This window comes from Pinus tabuliformis, chromosome X (genome assembly GCF_031772625.1).
Source record: "Pinus tabuliformis cultivar Carrire ecotype Pingquan chromosome X, CPIR1, whole genome shotgun sequence".
NCBI classification, from domain to species: domain Eukaryota; kingdom Viridiplantae; phylum Streptophyta; class Pinopsida; order Pinales; family Pinaceae; genus Pinus; species Pinus tabuliformis.
In genome coordinates, this window is record NC_142308.1 from 1,661,889,832 (window position 1) to 1,661,914,704 (window position 24,873).

Below are 24,873 nucleotides of genomic sequence, written 5' to 3' on the forward strand. Positions count from 1 at the left end.
TTTGGGAGGGGGTATTGGACATTTTTGGCATTGTTCCACTACAACATTATCCATCATTGAGGTGTTGTTTTAGGAGGTGGTTCAAAACTCATGATAGATACAAATTTCTACCTTTGTATCTTATTTGGTCCATCTGGCACAGTAGGAATGCACTTATATTTGAAAATAAATATCCGGCAGTGAGGGAGGATGTCATTAAAACTGCTGCATATTTCAAGGAATATGGACCATCCATCAATAATCCAGAATTTTCAAACGAAGAGACATTTGGCAAACATATCTAGTGGGTTTCTTCGATGGTGCATGCTGTAGGAGGAAATGTAGGTGTGGTGCCTACATAGTTATAGAACCAGGTAAATACTATCACTTTTGGTGGGAAGGGGGTCAAGGCACAAATAGCAAAGCAGAGATCGTTGCACTACAGGGAGTACTGATCGCATCGAAATGGCTGGGGACACATTCAGATCTATGGTGATCCAAAGGGAATCATAGACTAGGTAAACGGACATAACAACTTCAATCCTCTTATATTAACCAATTGGATGAAGCACATCAGGACGCTGGTAAGCACTTATCATCATATCTATTTCGATCACATTTACAAGGAGCAGAACTGGACTGCAGATTTACTATCAAAGAGAGGAATAGATAAGGCACCTGGTAAGTTTTTCTTTTCTGCATATGAACAAGGAGCCATGACAAATGTGGGCAGCATTAACTTTTCTTAGAGCTAGGAGGCATGATGGTATGTTTTTTTTTGACAATGTAAGGAACATCAATTATTTGGCTATGGAGATCTCTCCTGTCAAATTTGTAAAGAGAGATATTTTTGTTTTTTGGACTATGGATGAAAGATCTTAGGTTATGGATTACTCTAGGAAAATAGGAGATATGGTAGTTACAACTGTAATGTAAGGAAGATAAAAGGACCTTTTTGCAGACAGATTGAAAATCTATGAAAATTGTACTATCTGTTTTATTAATATAATTCAGAAGCGTTTTTTTCCTCTGAAAAAAAACAGTCAAAATCTGGTGCTGTGACAAACTGGGCCAATTAGGCACTCATCCCCTGACATGCATTCGTGCCAAGAGGGCAAACAGAAGACTGTATAGAGCTGTATGTAATCATACGGAATAGTTCCAAAACAGGATAGGCACGCAACCTGAGGCATACTTAGAAATTCATAAAACACAAATTGTGAATAGAAATCAAGGTGTTGTTGAACGGATTTCATGGTGCACTCAGAACATGAACAATCATCTACATGTAGCAGATATTTTTCTCAACTCAAAGATAGAGATCACCACAAATCTCCAAGACAAGGAAGAAAAGTGTGCATTACCATAGAATGTGCAGCTATGCAATAGTATAGGCGGAATAGAAGCCTGAGGTGTAGAAGCCCAATAGAACTAGAATTTGTGGGAAAATATCTGACTGTGAATGCACAATTATAGCAAAAAGGCATCTGCTAGAAAGACATGCACAAACACAAAATTCTTAAGGGACTACACAGAAATAACCCTAATTCCTCTTGTCAGTGTAACCATATCCACGGTAGAAGTGTATTGGAGACCCAGGACTCAACAGAGCAAAGGCAACCCAAAAATATCCCAAAACAGTAACTTCAAACTTATTGCAATGAGTTTTCTAATTGAATTCGATTCTATAGTGTGCACAGGTTGCAAAAGATTTTCTGGGCAGAGGATTTTGGGTAATGTTGGAACTTGGAAATTAGACTTTTAATTGTGCATGGACAATAATGGTTGGCAAGTTGAGGTGACTTGGACATACAGTCAAATATCCATGAGTAACTTGGAAGAAGGATGCCAATTTTTGGTTGTAGAGAAGCCTTAAAGGAGTGATAAGAGCAAGAAAATGTGTGTGGCAGTGATGTTTCATGGGAAGAAGAAGCTGGAAGATTGGAGAAGAGAAGATCTTAGGTGTTTACAACTAAATTTTTCATCTCATGCGAAGTTTCTAAAATGAATAGAGTTGGAATTTTGGTTGCTGTCTACGTAAAGAAAATCTGGGAAGCACATATGGTGCTTAGCAGAGCAGCATCCGTTAGGATGTGATATCAAAGGACAAGAGGAGCAGGGACAATGAAAGAACATGTTATTTCCAGAAGGATGGGAAAGAAATGTTGTCAAGGAAACCATACGACTACACAAATACAATGCGGAAAAATAATGCCAGGGATAGAAATCAGAGCTGGAGGTGAGAGAAAGTTCTAGGAGGCAGTCAAAATGATGGTCATTTTCTTTTAAAAGAAGAAAATAAGATCTTATTTTGCGATTCAATTGGTACCTTTTTTATTCTTCTTAAAGATTGCAAACCTGCAAAGTTCATATTCACATAACCATGGCCAGTAGAGACATGTCAGTGTTTTCAGATGTGGGATGAATTATGATAGTTGATATTTTGACATGGGAATCTCATAGCATATGATGAATAGAAAGGACTGGTATCTTCCCCTTGTTGAAACTAAGTCCACTATAGAGACATGTAAATAAGACAAAGTCACAAAACTCATTCCATGTGGCTGAAGGGCATAGGATGTACAAATGCAAATAAGTAGAACTTTGTTTTATGTTTACCAGATTGCACAGCTAAGTTTGCAAGTAGAAGTATATTTTGCTAGAATAGAAAATTTATCAGAATGGAACCAACCAAGATTCAGCTACAACTGAACCAAAACTCGACTGAAATCGGATGAAAAGTTAGGTTGAACAACTGGTTGACTAAAAGTACTAAAAAAAATGAAAATTTTAAAACATTTGTATATATTCATGTGCATTAATGTGACACCTAATATGCAAAGTTTGTTCACGCATATCGCATGATTTTTCAGTTTTTGGGGATGATGGCACACATGTGGGAGCCAGTTCTCTTAGGGCCACTGGGAATTAGAATTATCTGAACTAGATGAACTGGTCAGCTAGACTATATAAACTGAAGGGAACTGACTGACCAGTCTGTGACAGAAACCAAATTAGCCCCTCTTCTATGTGACAGTCTGGGACATCCAAATTCAGTCTGCTCCTACCAACAACCATAAAAGTACAAAGATAACAGAAAGATTTTAGTTTCAGGAGTGAAAGAGAAAGGGTTGTAAAAGTGTACGAATATGGCAATGAAGAATTCAAAGGGAGCAAAAGAGATATCAATGTTGATGTAGCAAATTTTTAGGAAATGATGAGCAAAAGAGATATCAATATTGATGTAGCAAATTTCTAGAAAATGATGAGCAAAAGAGATATCAATGTTGGTTCACTTTTTTTCTTTTTGTTAGTTAGATCCTTGGAGTTTGATCTGGCTACTTTCACGAATGTCTTAATGGTATATTTCTATCACCAACTATTCTATGTCCCATGGGCATCAATGTTAGTTCACTTTATTATCAAAAGTATTTCCATTTGTGTTTTGTACATCTCACTTTTAAAAAGACTAGATATGGTTGTTGCTCTGCTCACAATTCAAGATAGAATGGGAAATATGCAGTACATCATGCAATGGAGTAGCACAAGGAGGTTGTTGCCACTAGTAGAGCTTAGAGAACAAGAAGATTGCTGGACCTTATGCATGAAAATATTGGTGATACAATGATCACACCATCACTACCCAGGGATAGAAATGTTGCACTTCTTGTTGATGAATTTCATGGAATTTATGGGTCTTCTTTCTTAAAAAATAGTCAAATGCTTTAGATTATTTGATGAAATTCAATGTCAACTTAGAAGAATATTTTTTAGAAGATAAACGTGCTCTAATAAAATAGTGGAGAAGAGTTCAAGATTTTTGTTGATTTTGTAAGAGTGAGAGTTCAAAAACACAAAGGTGTTGGTAAAAACAAGAGTAACAGAAATGAAGAAGAATATGCTGCAAGGAAAATCAATTCAAGATATACATTGCATAATAGTGACACTTAAGGAGACATGGTCTCGAAGGAAAGAAATGGTACGCCATTTTATAATCTTTTTATCAGTTGCTAATTAATTGCCACTAGAAGAAATTATTGTTTCTTGGATACCTAAACCAATGAAAAACATATAGTGTTTCTAAATCTTTGCGTAAATTATATAGTTGTAATTAGGGTTGTGAGAATCAATGAAAGTTTAGATATAATGGTTGATGATGGTAGTTTTTATGAAAAATCAATTGATTGACAAGAAAGAAAAATGAAAATTTTTGTACAATGTGATGTTGTGTAAGTAGTACAAGAGGTAGGAAATCCAAAGAATGCAAAGTTTTTTATTCAAATGATGTGATAGAAAAAGGTAAGAGAGGAAATGGAAGGAATAGTCTCTAAGGAACAAAAGGTCAACAAAATCCTCACATCTTCGGTTGATATGCTTCACACTCTCAAAGACAATCTGGTCATGGCTCGGAATCAACTAAATCAACAAATTGATTAGCATAGCTCCATACACCATTTTGAAGGGGAGAATCCTATGTTCCTTTGTCTACATCCTTATAAGCAAGCCTACCTCAAAAATAACCACCAATAGAATTTTGATCCAATGTTTTATGGCCACTATAAGGTCCTCAAACACATCAAAGCAATGCTTTACAAATTATAACTCTAAACCAATTTAAAATTCATCCAATCTTTCATGTCTCTTTCTTAAAGAAAGTGGTTGTATCTAGTTGCCATGTTCAACCTACACTTCGAGAACTATATGAAGAAGGCTCCATTTGGTTGCAACTACAGGTCATCCTCAACAAAAGAGAGCATCGTCTCTACCACCACAATATCCAAGAGATCCTAATACAATATAAGGATACATAGTTTGAGGACGAGAACTAGTAGATATCTTACAATTATTCCCTCATCTCCAACACCTTTGGAGCTAGTTACCTGTTGGCTTCAATTTGTCACTCTACTTTAGAAACCATTGTCTATTGTCTAGACCTTTGTTTGTGCTGCAACCTATTTTTTCAATTAATTGTTCTAAATTTATAATTAATCTATCAATTTTTCCATCTTGTCTTATCTTATGCTAATTAATGATTATTCTAAGGAGATTAAGGATTCAAAGGAGTTATCTACCATAATATCATCCACAATATCTTCACCATTATGCTCTCTAATCACCCAAAATCCTAGATATATTGGATCAAGATGTTTAATTCTAATGGGCATTGAACACGAGAATAGCCTTGGCATCGATGTGTGGCTAGTGCAATTAGTAGTTGGGGAAAAAGCACAAGAGGCACGAAACAAGTCTATGCACCATGCATATAGCCTATATCATCAAGTTTATCTACTTGTTATTGCTGAAGTAAACAATGGTGAACTTCACATGCTTCTTTAGGTGTAAGTTGACCATATTGGTTAGGAAGTGATCCAAGATATGTGCTCAAGCAAGAAGCTCATGGAAATATTGATTTATGATTCAATGTAACCAATCCATTTGTGTGCATTCTATGCACCTTTGTATTGTAGATAGTACCTCACAAGTATTTGTAGGGCAACCTATGAACTCAAGTAGTGTGACTTTGAGAAGTTGACACTATATTTATACTTGTGATTACTAAGGACAAGAAAATAAAGTGTGATTCTTATATCTTATTGTGTTATATGTGAACATTATTTAGACCACAATAATATTTTTACCAACTTCTCAATGTCCCCTACATACAATCATGTTTTCACATATAAGGACTTTGGCTAAGTACATCTTAAGATGTGTTTTCCATGATATATCTTAGTTATGAAATATACTAATCAACAATGTATTGTCCACCAAAAGGGACACCTTTGATCAACTATTCATTATAATGGCACTAGGTTGAAGCATTAATTGTTTCTCCATTGGGTTACACGTCTGCCTATTCAAGAGAAGGCAGAGGCACAAGCATGGCAATGCCCCCAATGGAAAAGGGTAGGGGAGAATAGGATCAAGAGAGTAAAGAAGGAATATTTCATCCTACTTAAAGTCCATGTGGGGTGTCAAGAAGGTAAGAAAAAAGTCTGAATGGTTGCAACATAGTGGGGTTGTTTGGTAGAGACATCTAATTGGACAATAGAGTCCTCTACATGGTGGATTGAAGAAGTAGTAATAATTAAATCATAATCATATATTGTGTGGGGTAGGTGTTCATCTATTGTTGTTCAAAGTGGATTGGATCCTAAGTAGACTTTGAAGAAGTCACTAAAGGGTTGTGGTAAAAGGGATTAGCAGAAGATAATTGTGATTGAGTGACCATCATCTCCAACAAGATATTCACAATGTTGGTCTATTATGGAATGGCGGTGTAAATGTGTTCCTCTACAACTCAAGTGGGTGACGACTCTTCTTTTTCTAGCGATGTGGAGGCTTAAATATTTTCGCACTTTCATAATTTTCATTTTCTTTAATAACTTAATGCATCATGCTTCACTAACTAATCATAATCTAGTTGTTTCTCAAGTGGTAGATCTGTATAGGGCCACCTAGCTATCTAGCCCTAATTCTATTAAAAGGCAAAATATTGATGGAGTCAAGGGCCATTTCTTTGGCGATACTAGGTCACAATCTCAAGTTTGAAGATATGTCTAACCTTTATTTTGCATCTTGTCCAAAGCATAAGGCACTAGCCAGAAAAAAATAAACTTACTCAATTGATACTTTTAATTTGAGTCAAAGAGCAACACTATCATTCTCTTAAAACTTTTGGCATGAGATTTTGTTGTGAGGTATTTTGATGCATTCATTCTAGACCTTTGTGAGTTGGCATTGATACATAGTTCATCTAACTTTATAGCTAAACCAAGAAATATTTAATGACCGTGACCATGATCATGTTGAAGTGTGATCCAGTGATCATGAATTATTAGGTGAGGTGGTGAATGGCATGTTGATGACAATGAGATCCCCTATCACTAACTAGTTGAAGTGCTCATCAATATATATTATTGATGTTTGTGTAAAAGAAATATGAAAATATTAGAGCATCATATTGCGTCATGGCAATAACTTCTAGCCATTTGATGAAGGTATTAATGACAATATTGATGCAACATTTTTAGCAAGATAAACTAGGAAGGGGTCTTGAGATTTCCATGGCCAGTGGTTCATAAGCATTATTGGAAAGGCTAGAATGCAATGGAATTGTAGTCATGATTTTGTAGTCACCTTATAAAGTGGCATGAGTCACATTTTTGGATGTACTTGTTAGTGTCAACCATATTTGAACCTTGTAAGAAATTGTGGGCTAGCTAATAAGATGCATTATGTAGTTATTTAGATACACTATAACCACCAATAAGATCTTAGAAACCTAATACAAGAATATAACTCTTCTCAAGATCTCATATAGTCCATTCCTATATAGTATATTTGCATTGATTTGGTGGAACCTATGGTTTTGGGTGTAAATTTTCCTTATAAAAAGGTGTATTCTACCATGCGAAAGGAGCTAATCATTAATAAAGTCTATTAAAGAGTGGAATTATTTGGGCAAATGGAGTTGACATTTTCCACCATGATCACATAGATCCATCTTATATGGATGATCATGGGGTGTGGTTCCATAAATTGAATGTTTGATTTTCTACCTAATCCTATATATAAATGGTCTTATAGATCGGTCTAGCACATCATCTTACATGGAGCTATCTTCATTGTGCTTAAATGCTAATAATGCCTATTGACTCCACCAACACTTTTGAAATCTCTATTATTTACTTTTTTTTTACCTCGTCCAATAGGGTAATAGACTTGTCTAAATCCTGATCTAAGTGTTATAATAATAATAATAATAATGATAATGATTAATTAAATAATCATTAGTTATTGAAGAGGCTTGTTTTGAAAAACATGATCATTCATGAAGGGGCACCTGCCTAGGTATATAAGTGGGCCCTCATTTGTAATCATATATCATCTGACATCTCTTATACAATAAACATTTTTATATGTAAAGATTACTTGTCCTATCATGGATATTTATATATTCCAAATATTCTGAATATGTTTGAATATTCATTGCTATTGGAATTGAGGCTTTTAGCCACAAAAATTTTAGAGGTTCTCTATTTTGCCATTGATATATATATATATATATATATAAAACAAAAAGAAAAATGGCCTTAGGCTATAGAAATATATATTTTTAAAAAATTAAAAAATTATTAAAAAAATAGAATAAATCTGAGAACTCTATTATAGTTGTATAATAATAAAAGTAAAAATTAAAAAAAAAAAATAAAGCAGACCTTGGCTAGTCAATTTCCTATGCAGCGGCCAACCACTACCACCTATCCCACTAGCCAACGAGTTATCCACCCATTATGTTAGGCAACTACTTTGTTCATATGACTGTTTTGCCGCCATTCAAACTCTAGCAATCAACTATCTTTCGTGAGTCTTTTTTCCCTACAATCAACCACTACTGAATCTACTGACTCCAATTGCCCTTTAAATTCATGCCATTATGAATTCAACCTCACCAATTGGTGTTGTAATTTCCTTATAACCACCACCCCTATTTTTAAAATATTTAACCTTTGAGATATATTAAAGGGTTGAATTAACATTTATTAAAGAGTTAAGTATTGAGTTAAAAGGGTTATATATATATATATATATATATATATATATATATATATATAAAATTAACTACTTAATTTTTAAGGTTTATAAAAGTATAAAAAATTCATAACGTTTATACATTTAGAAAAGTATAAAGGTTCCATTAAAAGTTTTGGAGTATTGAGCAAAATAAAAAAGGGACTTGCGTAATTAAATATAAGGAAAAAGGGGTATTTTGAAAGTTTAAGTTGATTGAAAGATTCCTAAGTTTCAATTCAAAGTTGTAATAAAATAATAATAATATTAAAAAATATTATTATAATAAATATAAAAAGGGTCTTTCATATTGAGAATATACAATTTTTTTGGTCAAATTATTGTTTGACGTAAAATTTATCAATAAAACAAAATAGTGTTATTTGTTGACGAATTAGGAATGAATCATAATTCTACTTTTTGGACCAGATGTTTGTTTTGTAAAACAAAATTTGAGTATTCATTGGTTTTTAAAAATCTCACAACATTTTTTTGAACATGTTGGAAATTGTTTACTTTGGAAGAATATCAAGGTAGTACAAAAACAAAAACTAAAATGTTAAAGGAAGAACTCGCAAAACTTCAACAAAAGAACGAAACATCATAAAAGAAATATAAAGATCTCGAATATCATTGTTATGAAAAATCAACCAAAAATAACAAAGAAATTTTGCATCTAAGGGACGATAGTCAAAAATTACTTGCGAAGGTCAAGAAGTCCAAAGCTACAAAGAATATATTAGAAGAAGATAAGGAATCTTGAGAATAAATTCAACGAGAATATATCAAGAAAGGAAGAAGAAAATTTGCGCTTAAAAAACCTTAAAAGTTATTAGAACAAATCAGAGATGAAAAACACTAAAAATAAGGTTGATGAAAAGCAAATTAGAAGAACTTATCACGAAAGAAGCCTCAAAGTTTCCAAATGTAGTAGTCCAAGTTGAAGAAAAATGAACGAATACCAATCCAATCAATATCACAACTTAAGAAGATGACAAACCAGTGGAAGTAAAAACATATTCATATGTTGTAATTCAAACAACAGAAATTTCAAGTGAATATCCAAAATTTAACCAAGCGATTTTAGTAGGTGAAGAGAATTCGATACCTCAACTAAACCAAGAGATCACCACAAACAAGGTAAGGGGAAATCAGATCATAAGAACTCCTTATCGAAACCCAACTCATAAAATCGGTTTTCTTAACCAGTTTGCATATCCACCATATCAGAAAAACTGATATATGTTTACAAGAATATTAATGCCAACACAATTCAATCTTATATAAAAAATCATGTAAAGCATCCAGTAAGCACAACTTTCCAAGGATCATATCATTTTGTATCATTAAAGATGACAACTCAAAGAATTCTGAAAAATGCAAATAGATTACAAGACAAAGAAACAAATGACATGTCTTATTAGTAATAAACTTTGAGGACAAAGATTTTCCAAGAGAGATGTTATGAATAAAATATATAAAAATAATAAAAATAATAATAATTAATTAAATATACATTAGTTATTGAAGAGCCATGTCTTAAAGGACACAATCGTTCATGAAGGGATACCTACCTAGGTATTCAAGCGGGCCCTCATTTGTAATATACATCATCTCATATCTCTTATACGATCAACATTTTTATATGTAGACATTACTTGTACTATTATTGATATTTATATATTCCAAATATGTTTGTTGCATATAGAAATCCTATTCATTACACTAGGCTTCGCAGAGTGAAATGAATTCCATGAAGTTAATAGTTTTGGTGTAGCTACATTCTTTGTGCAATTTTTATGGGCATGACAATGGGATTGATAAAGTTGCAATGTTCTTGTTTGTTGTTCATTGACCTTGTGTGCCCTAGTTATTTTGCAAAAAATTGAGCAATTTGTACTAATTATTCACATTGCATAGCCTAATGTCATTTTTAAGTGAACTATGGTGTGAAATAACATTATTGCACAGGGACTTCACTGGGGGAGAAATACCATACCATGTGCATTCATATTTGGGGATATATATTGAGGAAAAAAATACATAATAGATTGAGCATATAACATGGGGTAAACGGTTTTTATATTGGTAGGTATAGAAAATAGAGCTTAAAGTTAATGAAAAAGGATACCTACAATATATCTAGTGATAGTAGGGGTATTTTAAATTGGGAAAGTGTATTGGGTTTGTATTGGTAAGGAGTTAAATAATATGATTTTTAGAGGTATTTTGCAATATGTATTTAAAATAAGGGTATTGTTTAGTATGCCACAAACACACATGATATGTCAGAGATTCATTGAGTGAAGCCCCCATGCATTATTAGTTTTGTACAAAGTGAAGGTGGATATCATTGCTTGGTCATATTATGTTTTTTGTCTAGCAATTGAATTTGAGCTATATACCATAATGATAGCCACATATGTAATCAATTGGGCCATTACTTATCCACTAAATATGGACTCTACTACTTGTGCATAAACAATATCTTGAATGCATTGATTAACTAAATATATATCATCAATATAGTTTGCTACCACGAATAACTATTTTTTTAACAAATTGACCTTAGAGTTTCCTTATGCAGAAAATAGTAACAACTACCAAAGTAGATATCCTAAGCTACAAATGAAGTATCAACCTAAAGCAATGTGTTGAACTTAAGATTTTTGTGCATGGTCAACAAAAGGTTTGATTGGAGGAGGATATCTATTTTTTACCGATTATATACTTTGGGCTATGTAAATTACATTGTAGTAATCAAGTAAGGGTGGATTGATTGGATGAGTAAAAATGAAGTTTCCTTAATTATTTATGGCAAGTGTGGATTTAAGTAGTATCAATTTTAATTAAATATGTGTGGCATTGACAACTAATATACATTAGTGTGGGATGTTGTATTCAAATTCTTGAAAACAAATCAAGACCTAATCCATGTTATGGTATTAAATGTATAGATTAGAGGATAGAGCAAGAACATTAATTATGAGGATAACTTAAACAAATGGTGAAGTTTTGTTAGTATTGGATTGATTGTGTGGAGAATCGATCAACCAAGAAGGAAGATTAGTGGCATACTTGGACTACTTTCACATTAGAAGATCATGGACACTAGAATAGTTGATAGAGGATCGCTATCTAAAAATTGAAACCTATCATGGATTTGCAACAAAGCTTCTTGATATGGAGTTCTTTGATATCTATTAAAGCCTCTACACATTGAGGTCAATTCCTAGAAGAGTCAACTATGGACTGGACTAAGTGTCATCATCATATCAAACAATAGTATTTCTCTTTTTATAAGTTTGTTATCTACCTTTTTTCCCTGATTTGTATGCTAAACATCCTTTGTAGAATTATGCATTGGAAGTTGTTGGAGATAATTACTCCCAGTTACACTCAGTTAGCATGTAGTAGGCAATTTACATACAATATAAATATAAGATGTTTCATCCATGCTAGAGTTCTAGTCTAGGAAGTGTTAGTCACGCATGTGTGAGCTAAGACTAACATATCTATTCTTAGTGGTTTTGAGTCTATTAAATTATGTAGCTTCACGCAATTGAATTACTAAGCAACAACTCATACTAGATTGTATAATTTCATGGTTTCTTCCTCTGTCCATATATCAAATTGGTATCAGAGCTAGAGAATTTGAATAGCCAAACATTAGTAATTTGCAGTCATAGTCTGTAGAGTCGCACCTAGAGAGAAAATTATTTGTTTATTATTTGTAATTGAAGGAGTCATGAGTAGTCTCTATTGAGATCCACCACAACCATCGTTATTAGAGCCAATTATCCATTGTCAATCGAGTAGTCATTCCCTTATGGTTTGTTAAGGTGTAGTAGTGAGCCAAGGGCTTCCATTGTAGGCATCCATCCATTATCTACAGGGCAATTTGTGGAGATGTCGTGAGGTACCATATCAAGAAGCTTATGTGAGCCCTAGACATCATCATAAGCCACCATTGTGAGCTAGGAAGATTCAAGTTAATACCATGATATCCTTTGGAAGTAACTTATTTTTGGGAAAGTTAATGCACTTCTCTAAGAAAAAAAATATTTCTTTTAAGGTTGTGCAAGGCTTTTAAAAAAAAGGAAAGCTAAGATTTTTTTTTTTAAGATTTATTTAAAAGGAGTTTTTTTAACGAGTGTATAGACAAATTCATATATATTTGGTGGAGATATTTTTAAAAGTGATTTTGATCTGTTGAATCACAGGAAATATAAATCAAAAGGTTTTTCAATCATTTTTTTAAAGGAAACAATTTTTGGAAATTAAAAAAAAATATGGCTTTATGTGGGAGTCTTTCCCAACTATCATTTCTAGTTCTAATAGGGAAATACTATGAAGTTTGGGCCATTAAGATACATGCTTGGTTACATTCCAGTGATGTGTGGGAAGTTTTAATCCATGGCTATATACAACTAGCTAATGAGGCAACTGAACAAGCTTTGACAACCACACAAAAAGATCAAATCTTAATCAATAGGAAAAGGGATGCGAGAGCACTTGTTGTCATCCAAAATGGCATGGATGTGACTATATTTCCCAATATATCAACAAGAAATACCTCCAAGATAACATGGGACATCTTAGAAACTAATTATCAAGGAATTACGAGGTGAAGACAGTGAAGTTGTAGATGAGTATGAATTTTGAGAATCTGAAGATGAAAGAGACAAAATTTGTGGACCAACACATGATCCAAGTTATAAACATTGTCAATCAACTAAGGATGAATGGTGAAGATATTTCAAATCATAAAGTGGTAGAGAAGGTTCTCAGAACCTTGCCTAAGAAATTTGATGTGGTGGTTGCAACCATTAAAGAGTCTAAAGACTTGTCACATCTATCTAGAGATGAACTATTGTGATCCCTTTTATCCCATGAATCTTGAATAAACAAGCATGAAGAATCTTTGGAAAACACATTCAAAGCATAAGTTGTTATCTCACAAGGAAGAGGATGATAAAGATCAAGAGGTAGAGGTAGGAAAAATAGAAGCAACAATCAAAGAGATGATTCAGAACAAGTAAAGAGATTAGATCAAAATCCTCATAGTTCAAGGGTGATAGAATTTCACAATCAAATAAATTGTATGAAAAAACAAAAAATAAGTGTTATTATTGTAATAATATGGGTCATTATGCACATGAATGCAGAAAGAAGAAATTTGATGTTAACATAAAAGGTGCAAACTATCTTTTTGAGAAGTGGGAAGAATCATTATTCCTTACGTGTAATGTTGTTCAAGCATTATCTAATTACATATGGCTTATATATAGTAGATGTAGTAATTATATGAAAAGAAAGAGAAGCATATTATAGACATGGATGATTCAATCAGGATTGAAATCAAGTTGGGGTTGGATAACATTATAAAAGTTATGGGAAAAGGAATAGTAATCCTTAAGAAAAATATTAGAAAAGGCACATACCAAATGTGTACTATGCTCTAGGTTTGAAACATAATCTTCTTAGTGTTGGCCAACTTACTAAAAAATGGTATAATGTAGTCTTTAAAGGAGATGATTGCTTCATATATGATAGACCTCCTAGTAAGATGTTGATTTCCAAAGTAAAGATGACAAAGAATAAGATGTATCCTCTTGCCATGAAGTATGATAGACATGATTACTCATTTGTACAAAAACATATCCTTGGATGATTTTTGGTTATGGCACTTTAGGTTTGGTCATCTACATTTTGGTGGCCTTAGACTATTGCAACAATAGAAGATGGTTGAGGGGTTTCCTCCCATTCAAGATCCATCTATTTCATGTGAGATTTGCATTCTAGCAAAGCAACACAAGGAAAATTTTCCTAGGGGAGTGTCTTATAGAGAAAAGGAACCTTTGGAGTTGGTTCATATAGATCATGTGGTCCAATGAAGATGTAGTCACTTGGAGGAAGTTATTACTTCCTAACCTTCATAGATGATTATAGTAGAAAGACACTGGTGTATTTATTCACAAATAAGTTTGAAACTTTTGACAAGTTTCGAGAATTTAAGGAAATAGCAGAGAAGCAAAGTGGTCATCAGATCAAAGTGTTATGATAAGATATAGGAGGTGAGTATGAATCAAAATATTTTTGTAACTTTTGCATAGATCATCGGATCAAAAGACAATTACAACAAAGGGACACATTGCAACAAAATGGTGTAGTCGAATGGAAGACTAAAATCATCATGAATATAGCTATAAGTAGGTTGAAGGAAATTTTTTTATCAAATGAGTTTTGGAGGGAAGAAGTAGCTTGGTTAAGTTATGTTTTGAATATTTATTCCACTAAAATTCTAAATAACAAAGTTCCACAAGAAGCATGCACAGGTATAAGTTGTAGTGTAGCACACTTCAGGGTATTTGGTTGTGTGTCATTTGCTCATGTCCCTAAGGATTAGATAAAAAATCTAGATGATAGAAGTGAGGAGTGAATTTATATTGGGTATAATGATCATTCCGAGCAATATAAGTAGTACAACCTAATAACAAAGAAGTTGATAGTTAACAAAGATGTTGAATTTAAAGAAAATGAAGCATGGGATGGAAGCATTGATAAATCTATAATAGTTGGAGCAACAATACCTCAAGTAGAAGATGATGCATATGAATAGGTTGTATAAGAATATTCACAAAGAAAATAATCAATAATAAATACCCCAACAAGAACTCCAAGAAATTATATTCAAGGCGAGTCATTTTCCCAAACAACTTAGTCTACTCCTACTACTCAATCAAGTAGTGAATCTGATTCCTTAAGGCCTAGAAAGACCAAAAGTTTGAGAGAGATCTATGAAGACTTAGATGTGAATTCAAATTTTTCATTGTTTACTTGTCAACCAACATGTTTTGAAGAGGCAATGAAAGATGAAAATTGGGTCAAAGCAATGGATGAAGAGATGAATTCCATAGAAAAATGATACATGGGATCTAGTAGAATTACTAGAAGATAAAGATTGCATAGGTGTTAAATGGGTTTACAAAACAAAGCTCAATGAGAAAGGAGAAATAGAAAAGTACAAGGCTAGATTGGTAGCAAGAGGATTTGCACAACAACTTGGAGTGGATTATGGTGAGACCTTTGCAACAGTTGTGATATTAGATAAAACTAGAGCTATATTAGCCATATCAACACATAACATATGGAAATTTTACCATATGGATGTGAAATGAACATTCTCAAATAGAATTTTGAAGAATAAGTATATATGCAACAACCACTAGGATATGAGATAAAAGGTCATGAAAATAAGGTCTATAGGTTGAAGAAATATCTCTGTGGACTTAAGCAAGCTCCTAGAGCTTGGTATAGTAGGATTGATTTGTATCTGATTAGTAGTGGATTTAGTAAAAGTAGCAATGAAACTACATGTATAAAAATGTGAATAAGCAAAGATGAATTCTAATTGTTTTATTATATGTTGATGATATGATATTCACAAGGAATCTATCAGTGGACAAGTTTAAATTAACTATGAAGTAAGAGTTTGAAATGACTAATTTGAGGTTCATGATATTCTTTCTTGGTATTGAAGTCACTCAATCAAATTCAGGTATTTTTGTGTTTTAAGCAAGGTATGCCATGGATGTGTTGAAGATGTTCAAGATGATGAATTGTAAACCAGCACCAACTCCAATTGCAATAGGAAAAAATCTCAACAAAGCAGATATGAGATCCAATGTAGATCCAAATCTATTCAAGAGTTTGGTTCGTAGTCTTATGTATCTTACTTCCGCTAGACCAGCGATTATGTATGCAATTAGTTTGATTTACAAGTTCACATAGTCTAAAAAAGACTCACACTAGCAAGCAAGAAAAATATTTCTGAGATATATTATTGGAACAATAGGATATGGCATATGGTATCATGTGATATATTATACACTATTAGTGACTTTGCAAGTAGCATAAATGATAGGAAGAGTACTTCAATATACGTTTCCATATTGGTTTAGGTGTGATTTCATGAGCATCCAAGAAGCAACCCATGGTGACTATCTCATCAATGGAAGCAAAGTGTGTACAACAACATCAACAACTTGTCAAGTAGTTTGGTTATGCAAAGTATTGGATGATCTACAACAAAGACAAGAGTGGCTAACTACAATGTATTGTGACAACAAATTAGTAGTAGCATTCAAAGAACCATGTCTTCTATCATAAAAGAAAACATATTGATATGAGATATCACTTCATTAGAGAACATGTAAAAAATGGAGCAATCCACTTGGAATCTTGTAAATCAAAAGAAAAATTGGCTAACATATGCACAAAGCCATTGACAAGATATGTATTTGAGTTTTATAAAGAAAAATTAGGTGTTGTTAGCCTAGTTGAGACTTAAACTAGTAGGCATTAGTGGCCTAAATTAAGGGGGAATGTTGGAGATGATTACTCCCAATTATACTCAGTCAATACATAGTTTTAGGCAATTTACATACAATCTAAATATAGGATGTGTCACTTATGCTAGAGTTCTAATATAGGAAGTGTCATTCATGCATGAGTGAGCTAAGATTAACATATCTATTCTTAGAGTTTTTTATCTATTTAATTATGTAGCTTCAAACAATTGAATTAATGTAGTTTACTAAGTAGCAACTCATACAGATTGTGTTATTTTGTGGTTTCTTCCTTTGCTCATTTATAAGAAGTATGAAGGCCAACATTCAGTACTTGATGTATTCACATTTTACGTTACATTGTTTGGAAAAATAGTTTATTTAGAGTTACTATAACATATTTTGTATTTGTTTCTTCTTGAAGTAGCAAGGGAAAGATACAAATCCTCATAAGGGTGTTCATTTTTTTTTGGAAATTTGGACATTCGAATGTTTCAAACATTCGAGACATATCATTATTGTTGAAGTTATATCTTTGTTTTAGGAATTTGGATCATTTAATACAACACTTTTTATCGTTGAGTTAATGCCCATTTGATAGAAGAACACATAGTGGTTATGCCAATGTTCTAGAATAGTGTTCTATCTCTTTCTTACATTACCCTTTGGTATGAAAATATTACTTTGGAATTTGTTTTGTTTAGGAATTGAAGGAATATCATACAATTGTTTCTATGCATGCTACTCATTGTATGCAATGTCTTTTTTGTATATGTATAGACCATAATTACATTATGGTTTGGAGGATATATTACCTTGGCATTGTTTTTGCTGTATTGTTTATAATTAAACAACCAAGGAACTATCCTTGGGAATTTATGGAGTGATGAAGTTTTAAATCCTATTTAAATATGGGTGCATTTGAATTGGTTTTAAAGAAATTGAAGGGATCCCATGATTTCCTTCACACATAAATGATTGCCTTGCAAAATATTGTAGCTCAAAGAGAATGGAGGATAGAAGAATGAGATCATGGGGTTGGAGAAAGCCAATACACAATTGGAGAATGAGATTTCCTTCTTACAAGACTCTATTGATGAGCTTGATGAGGAAGTCACTCCCCTCCCAGCACATAAGTCTAGTTGTTTTCTGAATATCGGGATCTAAAAAAGGATTATAAATTTTATTGTTGCTGATGACAAAGAAAGATGAGACTATTCAAGATTACAAACAAGGTCTTGAATTAAAAGTTACTCGACTTTAAATTGTTGTAAAGAAGTCTATCTTTGAGAAGATTGGTGGTGTGTTTGAAAACCTCTCTGAGAATACTTCTATTGATGATGATGGATATATTGATGTTACTTGTAGCCTTGTTGATTGTAAGAAGGATGATGGAATGACACCTCCCCATTCCTTGTTATTTTATACTTTTGTGATTCTCCTATCTTTTAGAAGTATGCAAGCATATGATCATGATTATTGAATAAGATGGGATATACAAGAGGCTGGCTTAGGAAGAGTGGGCTAGTTAATGTTGCTCCTCAACTAAGACAACCTATAACACGTGTTATGCATGATTGGAGTTCATTGACAAAAAGAGTTGGCTCTATATTGACTATTATCTTCTTTGTTGTAGGTGGATATCATATGACTAAGTTGTAAGAAGATCATCTGAATTCTAATGGATTCATTAAGTCAACTTGGTGGATAGTTATATGTTAGATTTGGAAACTATTAATTTAGATGACAATGGTATATGTATAGGGTTGTCCTAAACCTTCGATTAAGTAGAGATTTGAGGCTCTTATATTCCTATTGATCCATTTAAGTGATCAACTGAGGTTCAACTAGTTGTATCAATCAACTAAGTTTTGAGTGAAGATTTTGTTAGATGGTGATGTGTTTGATATGTTTTAAGTATGATTTGTTATGCACTATCATATTTCATTGATCTTCCGTTGTATTTAAGGGGATATGTTATTAATAGTTATTGATGAGTAAACCCAAATTGATGTTGTTGCTAGCAATTTGTCAATTTCAACTTTTACTATATTTTGGAGATGAAAAGGGATTAAAGGTGGAGGTTTCTAGACTAATTTAGCATCAACTAATGATCAAATTTGCATGACACTAGTGTCTTCTACAATACCTTAAAATTCTTATAGCTCCAAGCTAATACACATGCATACTTGATGGATAGTTGCTAGCCTTTTACAAAAGAATCGTATGTCTCATTGGCCATTGCATTGTGGAGACTTCAACAAGAATTCATATCACTCTTTAAAACAAGGAGACCTAATTGAATGGAAAGCAAGAGGATTCTTATTAACACTAAGGGTGAAGTGAATTTGACTATTGCAATTTGACAACTAGATTTTACTGTAATGCTTGAGGGCTTTTTCTATGCAAAATCACTTATCTCTTTAATATAAGGGGTTTGCATAAGAAAGGTCACTAGCCATGGCCACAATGAGATAGATGATCCTTACATGAATTGCACCAAATAAGGATTCATAGGTGCATAACTTTCAACCCATAAATGGAAGGTTGAGGATTGAAATTTCCAGCTTAAGATTAACCAATTTTAAAATTTCAACACATTTTCCATGTTTATGCAAGCCTTCATATCTCCCATTAGAGTTGACCTAAACCCAATAGAACTTTATATCCATAAAAAACCATGATGTTGAACAAAATCACCAACCTAAATAATAACATTCTTCAAAATAAGTGACACCATATTTCCACCTTTTTGGCTTGGGATGAAAAAAACTCTGAATAGTGACAATGGATTCTATACCTGTTATAATTTCAAAAACTAATTTTCAAATTGAAGTAAATAAATTCTATTAAAAAATATATAGTCCAAACTTGTCCAATACTAACTAAATACTAACCCCACAACAAAAAAAAATATACTCTGCTTTAAAAGACCACCATTATTTCAATGCATTTATTAAAATGCAGACCCTTACCTATAATTGCATGAAGGGTAATATATACAAATAGTTGCGAACCTTAACAAAATAATTTTGCCTATATAAAATGAAATAGAAAATAAAAATAAAATACTTACTTCCTGCAAAATAATTAGTGAAATAACATGTAACTTTTCTACATTCAGAAAAGTTAGCATGTTCACATTCCTGTGAAAGCATAAACTCTTTACTTTTCTATATTCAGAAAAGTTAGCATGTTCACGTAACGTCGTATTCCCATATGCTCTATAAACCCTATGTACCTTAAGGTGTAGTGCAGTGTGGATGTATCAAAGGATAAAGCGATACTTTTAGGTCAAAGCGTTTAGTTCTTATCAAAAAACATATATATGCTAAAAAACATATATATGCTAAAAGTTTTGTGGAATCAAAGCAAAGTTCAATCTTTCAGGGTCTGTCAATAAGTAGAGATGTATCAAATAATACTTCGACCTATATGCTGAAATCATTTGAAACGATATGGACAAGTCAAGTAGCTAGAATTATTCTACGCGCCAAGTAATGCAGGTAAAATTTCTAAGCTCAACTGAAGCGGAAACCATGGGAAGCAATATCGCAAGTAACGTAGCTAAATATACGTAAAGAGTGAGTGTGTGGCAGAAAATACAGCTAAACTTTCAAGATCCAAAAGTTGTACTCACCATTGTTTGCATGCCTCACACTGCATCATTAGATCATCCGGATTGTAAGGCAATTCACAAGTGCAGTGCCTGGAAGAAAAATAAGTAGAAACAACAAAATAAGTTGAATTATAACAGATTTGACGAGGAAGGTCGGAGTTTCGAAACACAAAGAGCACTCAAAGAAAGCAGAACCAACGACATAAAACAAATGACTCAGCCTAAAAGCCACAGGTAAAGAGACCCAGAGGTCGTCGGTTCGAGACCAAATGAAGAAGGAAAAGGAAAGTATTTGAATCTTACACAAGCACCCGCTGTGGATTGAATTCGCCAGTGGTGGCATTGTATTCGAAGCGCCAAAAATAATCGTCTGTGTCGAAGCTCTCGAGCTTCACATAATCCCTGAAACGATGGACTACACACGTATCCTCGATGGTGTCCAGGCTTTGGGTGTCGTAATGATCGGACAAGAATAGTTCTTTGACGCCATGGAATAGGCGCCGCCCATGTTTTGAGTCCTCTGGGCGATAAAACCACCGAACTCGGACCTTCACATTTTTCCTCCCGCCGCGCTCGATTTGTTCAACCCTCGCTACGTAAGGCGGCTCATTCGGATGCTGAGGGCGCATGAGCACTGAGTCTCCCACTGTTAAAAAAAACGACGGCAGACCAGGTGGATTTTAGTTTAAGGGTATATGTTTAGTTTAAGAGTATATGATACCTGAAGGCATAATTTGACAGAAAACAATCGTTATTTTTCTACTGCATACCTTTAATCACCTTGCCGTTGCTTTTAAGAGTGCAAGATTGCAGCATCTCCATTTTCTTGGCAGACTTCACCATGGTTGTTATTAGAACTCCCCCGAACTCTCTGAAAAGACAACACAACACAGGTTTTTTGGCCAATCGCAGGAAAATTGTCACAATATTTCTGTTTCGTACTTTTCACCCCAAGCTGGCTACAACTCAAACCCTACCTCCAGCCAAGACCAAAGCGGTATCCTTTTGCTGAAGATAAGTATCTATTTTAATATAAAATAGGTTTAGAGTTTACCATTTCAAAAATAATAAAGGTGAATTAATGATTTTTTATTTTAATATGTATATTGAAATTTGGTCAATTCCGTGTTTTTGGGATAAAGGTGTTATTTTTGGGATTTTAAAAGGGTTGAAATTGAAAACTACTTTTTCTTCGATTTCTTGGTTCTTATTCACATACCTTCTGGTTTACAAAACATTTCTTATAGTACTAATTTTTTTGACTTGTTATCTCATCAAAATTATAGTAATTTAGTAAAGCTTTAGTAAATTATAGTAATTTAGTAATTTTTAGTAAATTAACAAATTTACCTGTTGTAGCTATTTATAGTGTTAGGGGTTTGACTAGGATCCTTAGGTCAAAATTAGCAGTTGGCAATATAGCTGTTGGAGTCTCTGCACACTCTATTTATTCAGCTTAGCCGATTGGTTCTTCAACTTGTCCTGACGATGAACCACACTGGTTGGTTCGAAACGCGTCGACATAAGATTGGTTATGTGATTTTGCCGAAGATTATCTAAATAATGTTATGGATCACAGAAGTCTAAATTCCTTAATAAAAATAAAATACTAAAGAGTTTTAATTATTTTTTAGTGAACATTAATTATTAGCATCATCCTCATTATCTATAAATAATTATAATTTATAAAGTAAAATTATTTTTTATTTAAAAATAATAGTGAATTATTATATAGATTATTTATCAATGTGATAAAAGTGGTATTCTTGTTTATATTAATTTTTATTATAATTATTGTGTAACAAATAAGGTTAATTGGAGATTTGAATAAATCACCTAACTCATTGTGCAAAATGTAATGTTAGGATTAACATTTTGACTGAATCAAAATAAAATATAAATTAAATTAAATTAAAAAGATAAAATAAAATAAAATAAAATATTATATTATATTTATAATCATAATTATAATTAATATTAAGGGTTAGGTTAAGCCGTATCATGTTATTTGATATTGTTGCTAGTTGTTGTCGTCACGAGTTGGATTCTCTTCCACTCCTTTGTGGAGACCCCATAATATGGGCCAATTTACCATCCAAAAAATAGGGTAACCACTCTGGGGTTTCATGCTCTCATTCCAAGTAAAAATAAATAAATTATAATTATAATTAGTTATTAAACCAACTTAGATGTATGTTAACTCCGAGTCATTTAGTGAAAAGAGATTTGATCTTTCTCAAAACTTGATAGATTTACAATTAAGATAAGTCTAAACTATTTTAAATATAATTAAAATAACAAATATTATATTAAAAATTTACAATTTAAATATTATTAATATTTCATCACCTAAAATAATGTGAAGGTAAGTGGGTTTTAGAAGGCAACACTCAACAACGAACCACTTAGTTATGCTTAGGATCATTGTGGAGGAATTCTGCAATGATAAATCCAATCTCTTTTGTTGCTTTGTGGACTTTAGAAAGGCTTTCGATATGGTTCCTAGAAACAATCTATGGAAGAGATTAGAAGAGCTAAAGGTTCCTTTCGAGTTGAGATCTTCTACTATAAGGTTATACGAGAATGTAATTGCCAAGTTAAAGAGCAATGAGGGGTGGTCGAAAGATATTAAGTGTAATATCGGAGTTAAACAAGGTTTCCCCCTCTCCCCTACCCTATTTGGCATTTACATCGACAAGCTAGAAGGTTGTTTAGAGGAAGCAGGTTGTGCTGGCACGATCTTAGTTGGGATAGTCATCATCCTTCTTCTCTATGCTGATGATATTGTTCTTCTCGCAAGGTGTCCATCTGATCTTGATAAGTAAGTTAGGCTTCTTAAGGATTTCTGCTTTACCATGGGTATGACTATTAACACTGATAAAACAAAAGTTATGATTATCAAATCCAAGAAGGACACTTATGCTAATTTTATGTATGACAATTGTAACTTGGAGGAAGTGTCTTCTTACAAGTACCTAGGAAGTGATATTCATCACAAGCTCAATTGGAACTATAGCATTGAGAGAAGGATTAATGGGGGGTGGAAAGCTTATTTTGGTCTTGAAAATAATTGTAAAACGAGAAACCTAGTAATGTGGGATAGAAAGAAGTTCCTCTTTGAAACTTTAGTCACTCTTGTTATCTTATATGGATGTGAGGTTTGGGGTTGCAGCACCTCTAGAGAATCCTGGAGAAAGATTGAGCAAATCCAAAAGCATTTTATAACGTATAACCTCAAAATTAAAATCAATGCACCCTATCCTATTCTCCTTATAGAAGTGGGTATTTTCCCTATCGAGAGCCTAGCTATGACTAGGCTTCTGTTATACAAACACAAAATCAATAATATAGGAGACCATAGACTTCCTAAGCTAGCTTTAAATTCCAGCCAAAACCACCTAAGGCTCAAACGAGGCTAGTATAAAGACACTAGGGCCTGGTTAAACCATTGGGAGATCGACGAGAATGTTGCATTGCAAAACATTAATAACATTAAAAATATTGTTACTTCTAAGTTCAAAGAAAAAATGTGGTGTGAGAAAGATTTAGCAGCTAAAAGAAAATTAAGATATCATAAGGAGGTCATCAACCCCACCCTAGAAGATCAAAAGTTTCTCTCTGTTTTAACTATCTCAAAGAAGAAAATTAATATACTCAATATTAGAATGAACTCTCATGAGCTCCATAGTGAAATGGGTCATTGGGTAGTTCCTAAAACACCATGGATGGAAAGGATCTACCATCTATGTGAGAATATGAACATCGAGGATGAAAATCACTTCCTCTTAGAGTGCCTCGCGTACAACCACATTAGATCTCAGTTTCATAATCTTTGTTGCAATACTCACCTTCCTAGTCTTTTACGATGTCAAAATTATAGTGAGCCTGGGAGGCTTCTCTCCAAGCTTTTTGAGCATAGGAATAAAATCTTAAATCAAACTAAATAATTTGTTTCTTTAGGTCGGATAGATCAAAGTTTGATCTCAATGAACATTAACTATCATCATCATCATAAATTTTATTTATTTAGATATTTTTCAAATTTTAATATATATTTTTCTTTATTTTAATATTTAATAATATATTCCAATTTAAAAATAAAAATGGTTTAATAATCTTTTATTTCTTAAATTATACATAAATATTTTTTAGACCATAGTTATATAATTAATAATTATATATGATGTTTATAAGATTAATAACTATGTTTGATATAGTTTTTAATTTAAAAAAAAAATATTAAAACCACAGTTATATAATTAATAATTATATATGATGTTTATAAGATTAATAACTATGTTTGATATAGTTTTTAATTTAAAAAAAATATTAAATTTAAAAGAAAAATAT

The 24,873-nt window shown here is 32.8% G+C and overlaps 1 protein-coding gene across 1 annotated transcript in view; it reads right to left on the reverse strand.

The window, feature by feature from the left end:
• The window catches only part of LOC149146384 (chromatin remodeling protein EBS-like), a 72,961-nt gene extending 51,595 nt beyond the window's left edge, over nucleotides 1-21,366 (reverse strand). The window contains exons 1-3 of the mRNA XM_089452741.1: nucleotides 21,294-21,366; nucleotides 20,827-21,169; nucleotides 20,545-20,613 (exon numbers count right to left, since the gene is read on the reverse strand). Of these exons, the coding sequence (XP_089308867.1) occupies nucleotides 20,545-20,613; nucleotides 20,827-21,169; nucleotides 21,294-21,366 (485 nt within the window). The remainder of the gene's footprint in view (nucleotides 1-20,544; nucleotides 20,614-20,826; nucleotides 21,170-21,293) is intronic.
• Nucleotides 21,367-24,873: the final 3,507 nt, after the last annotated feature.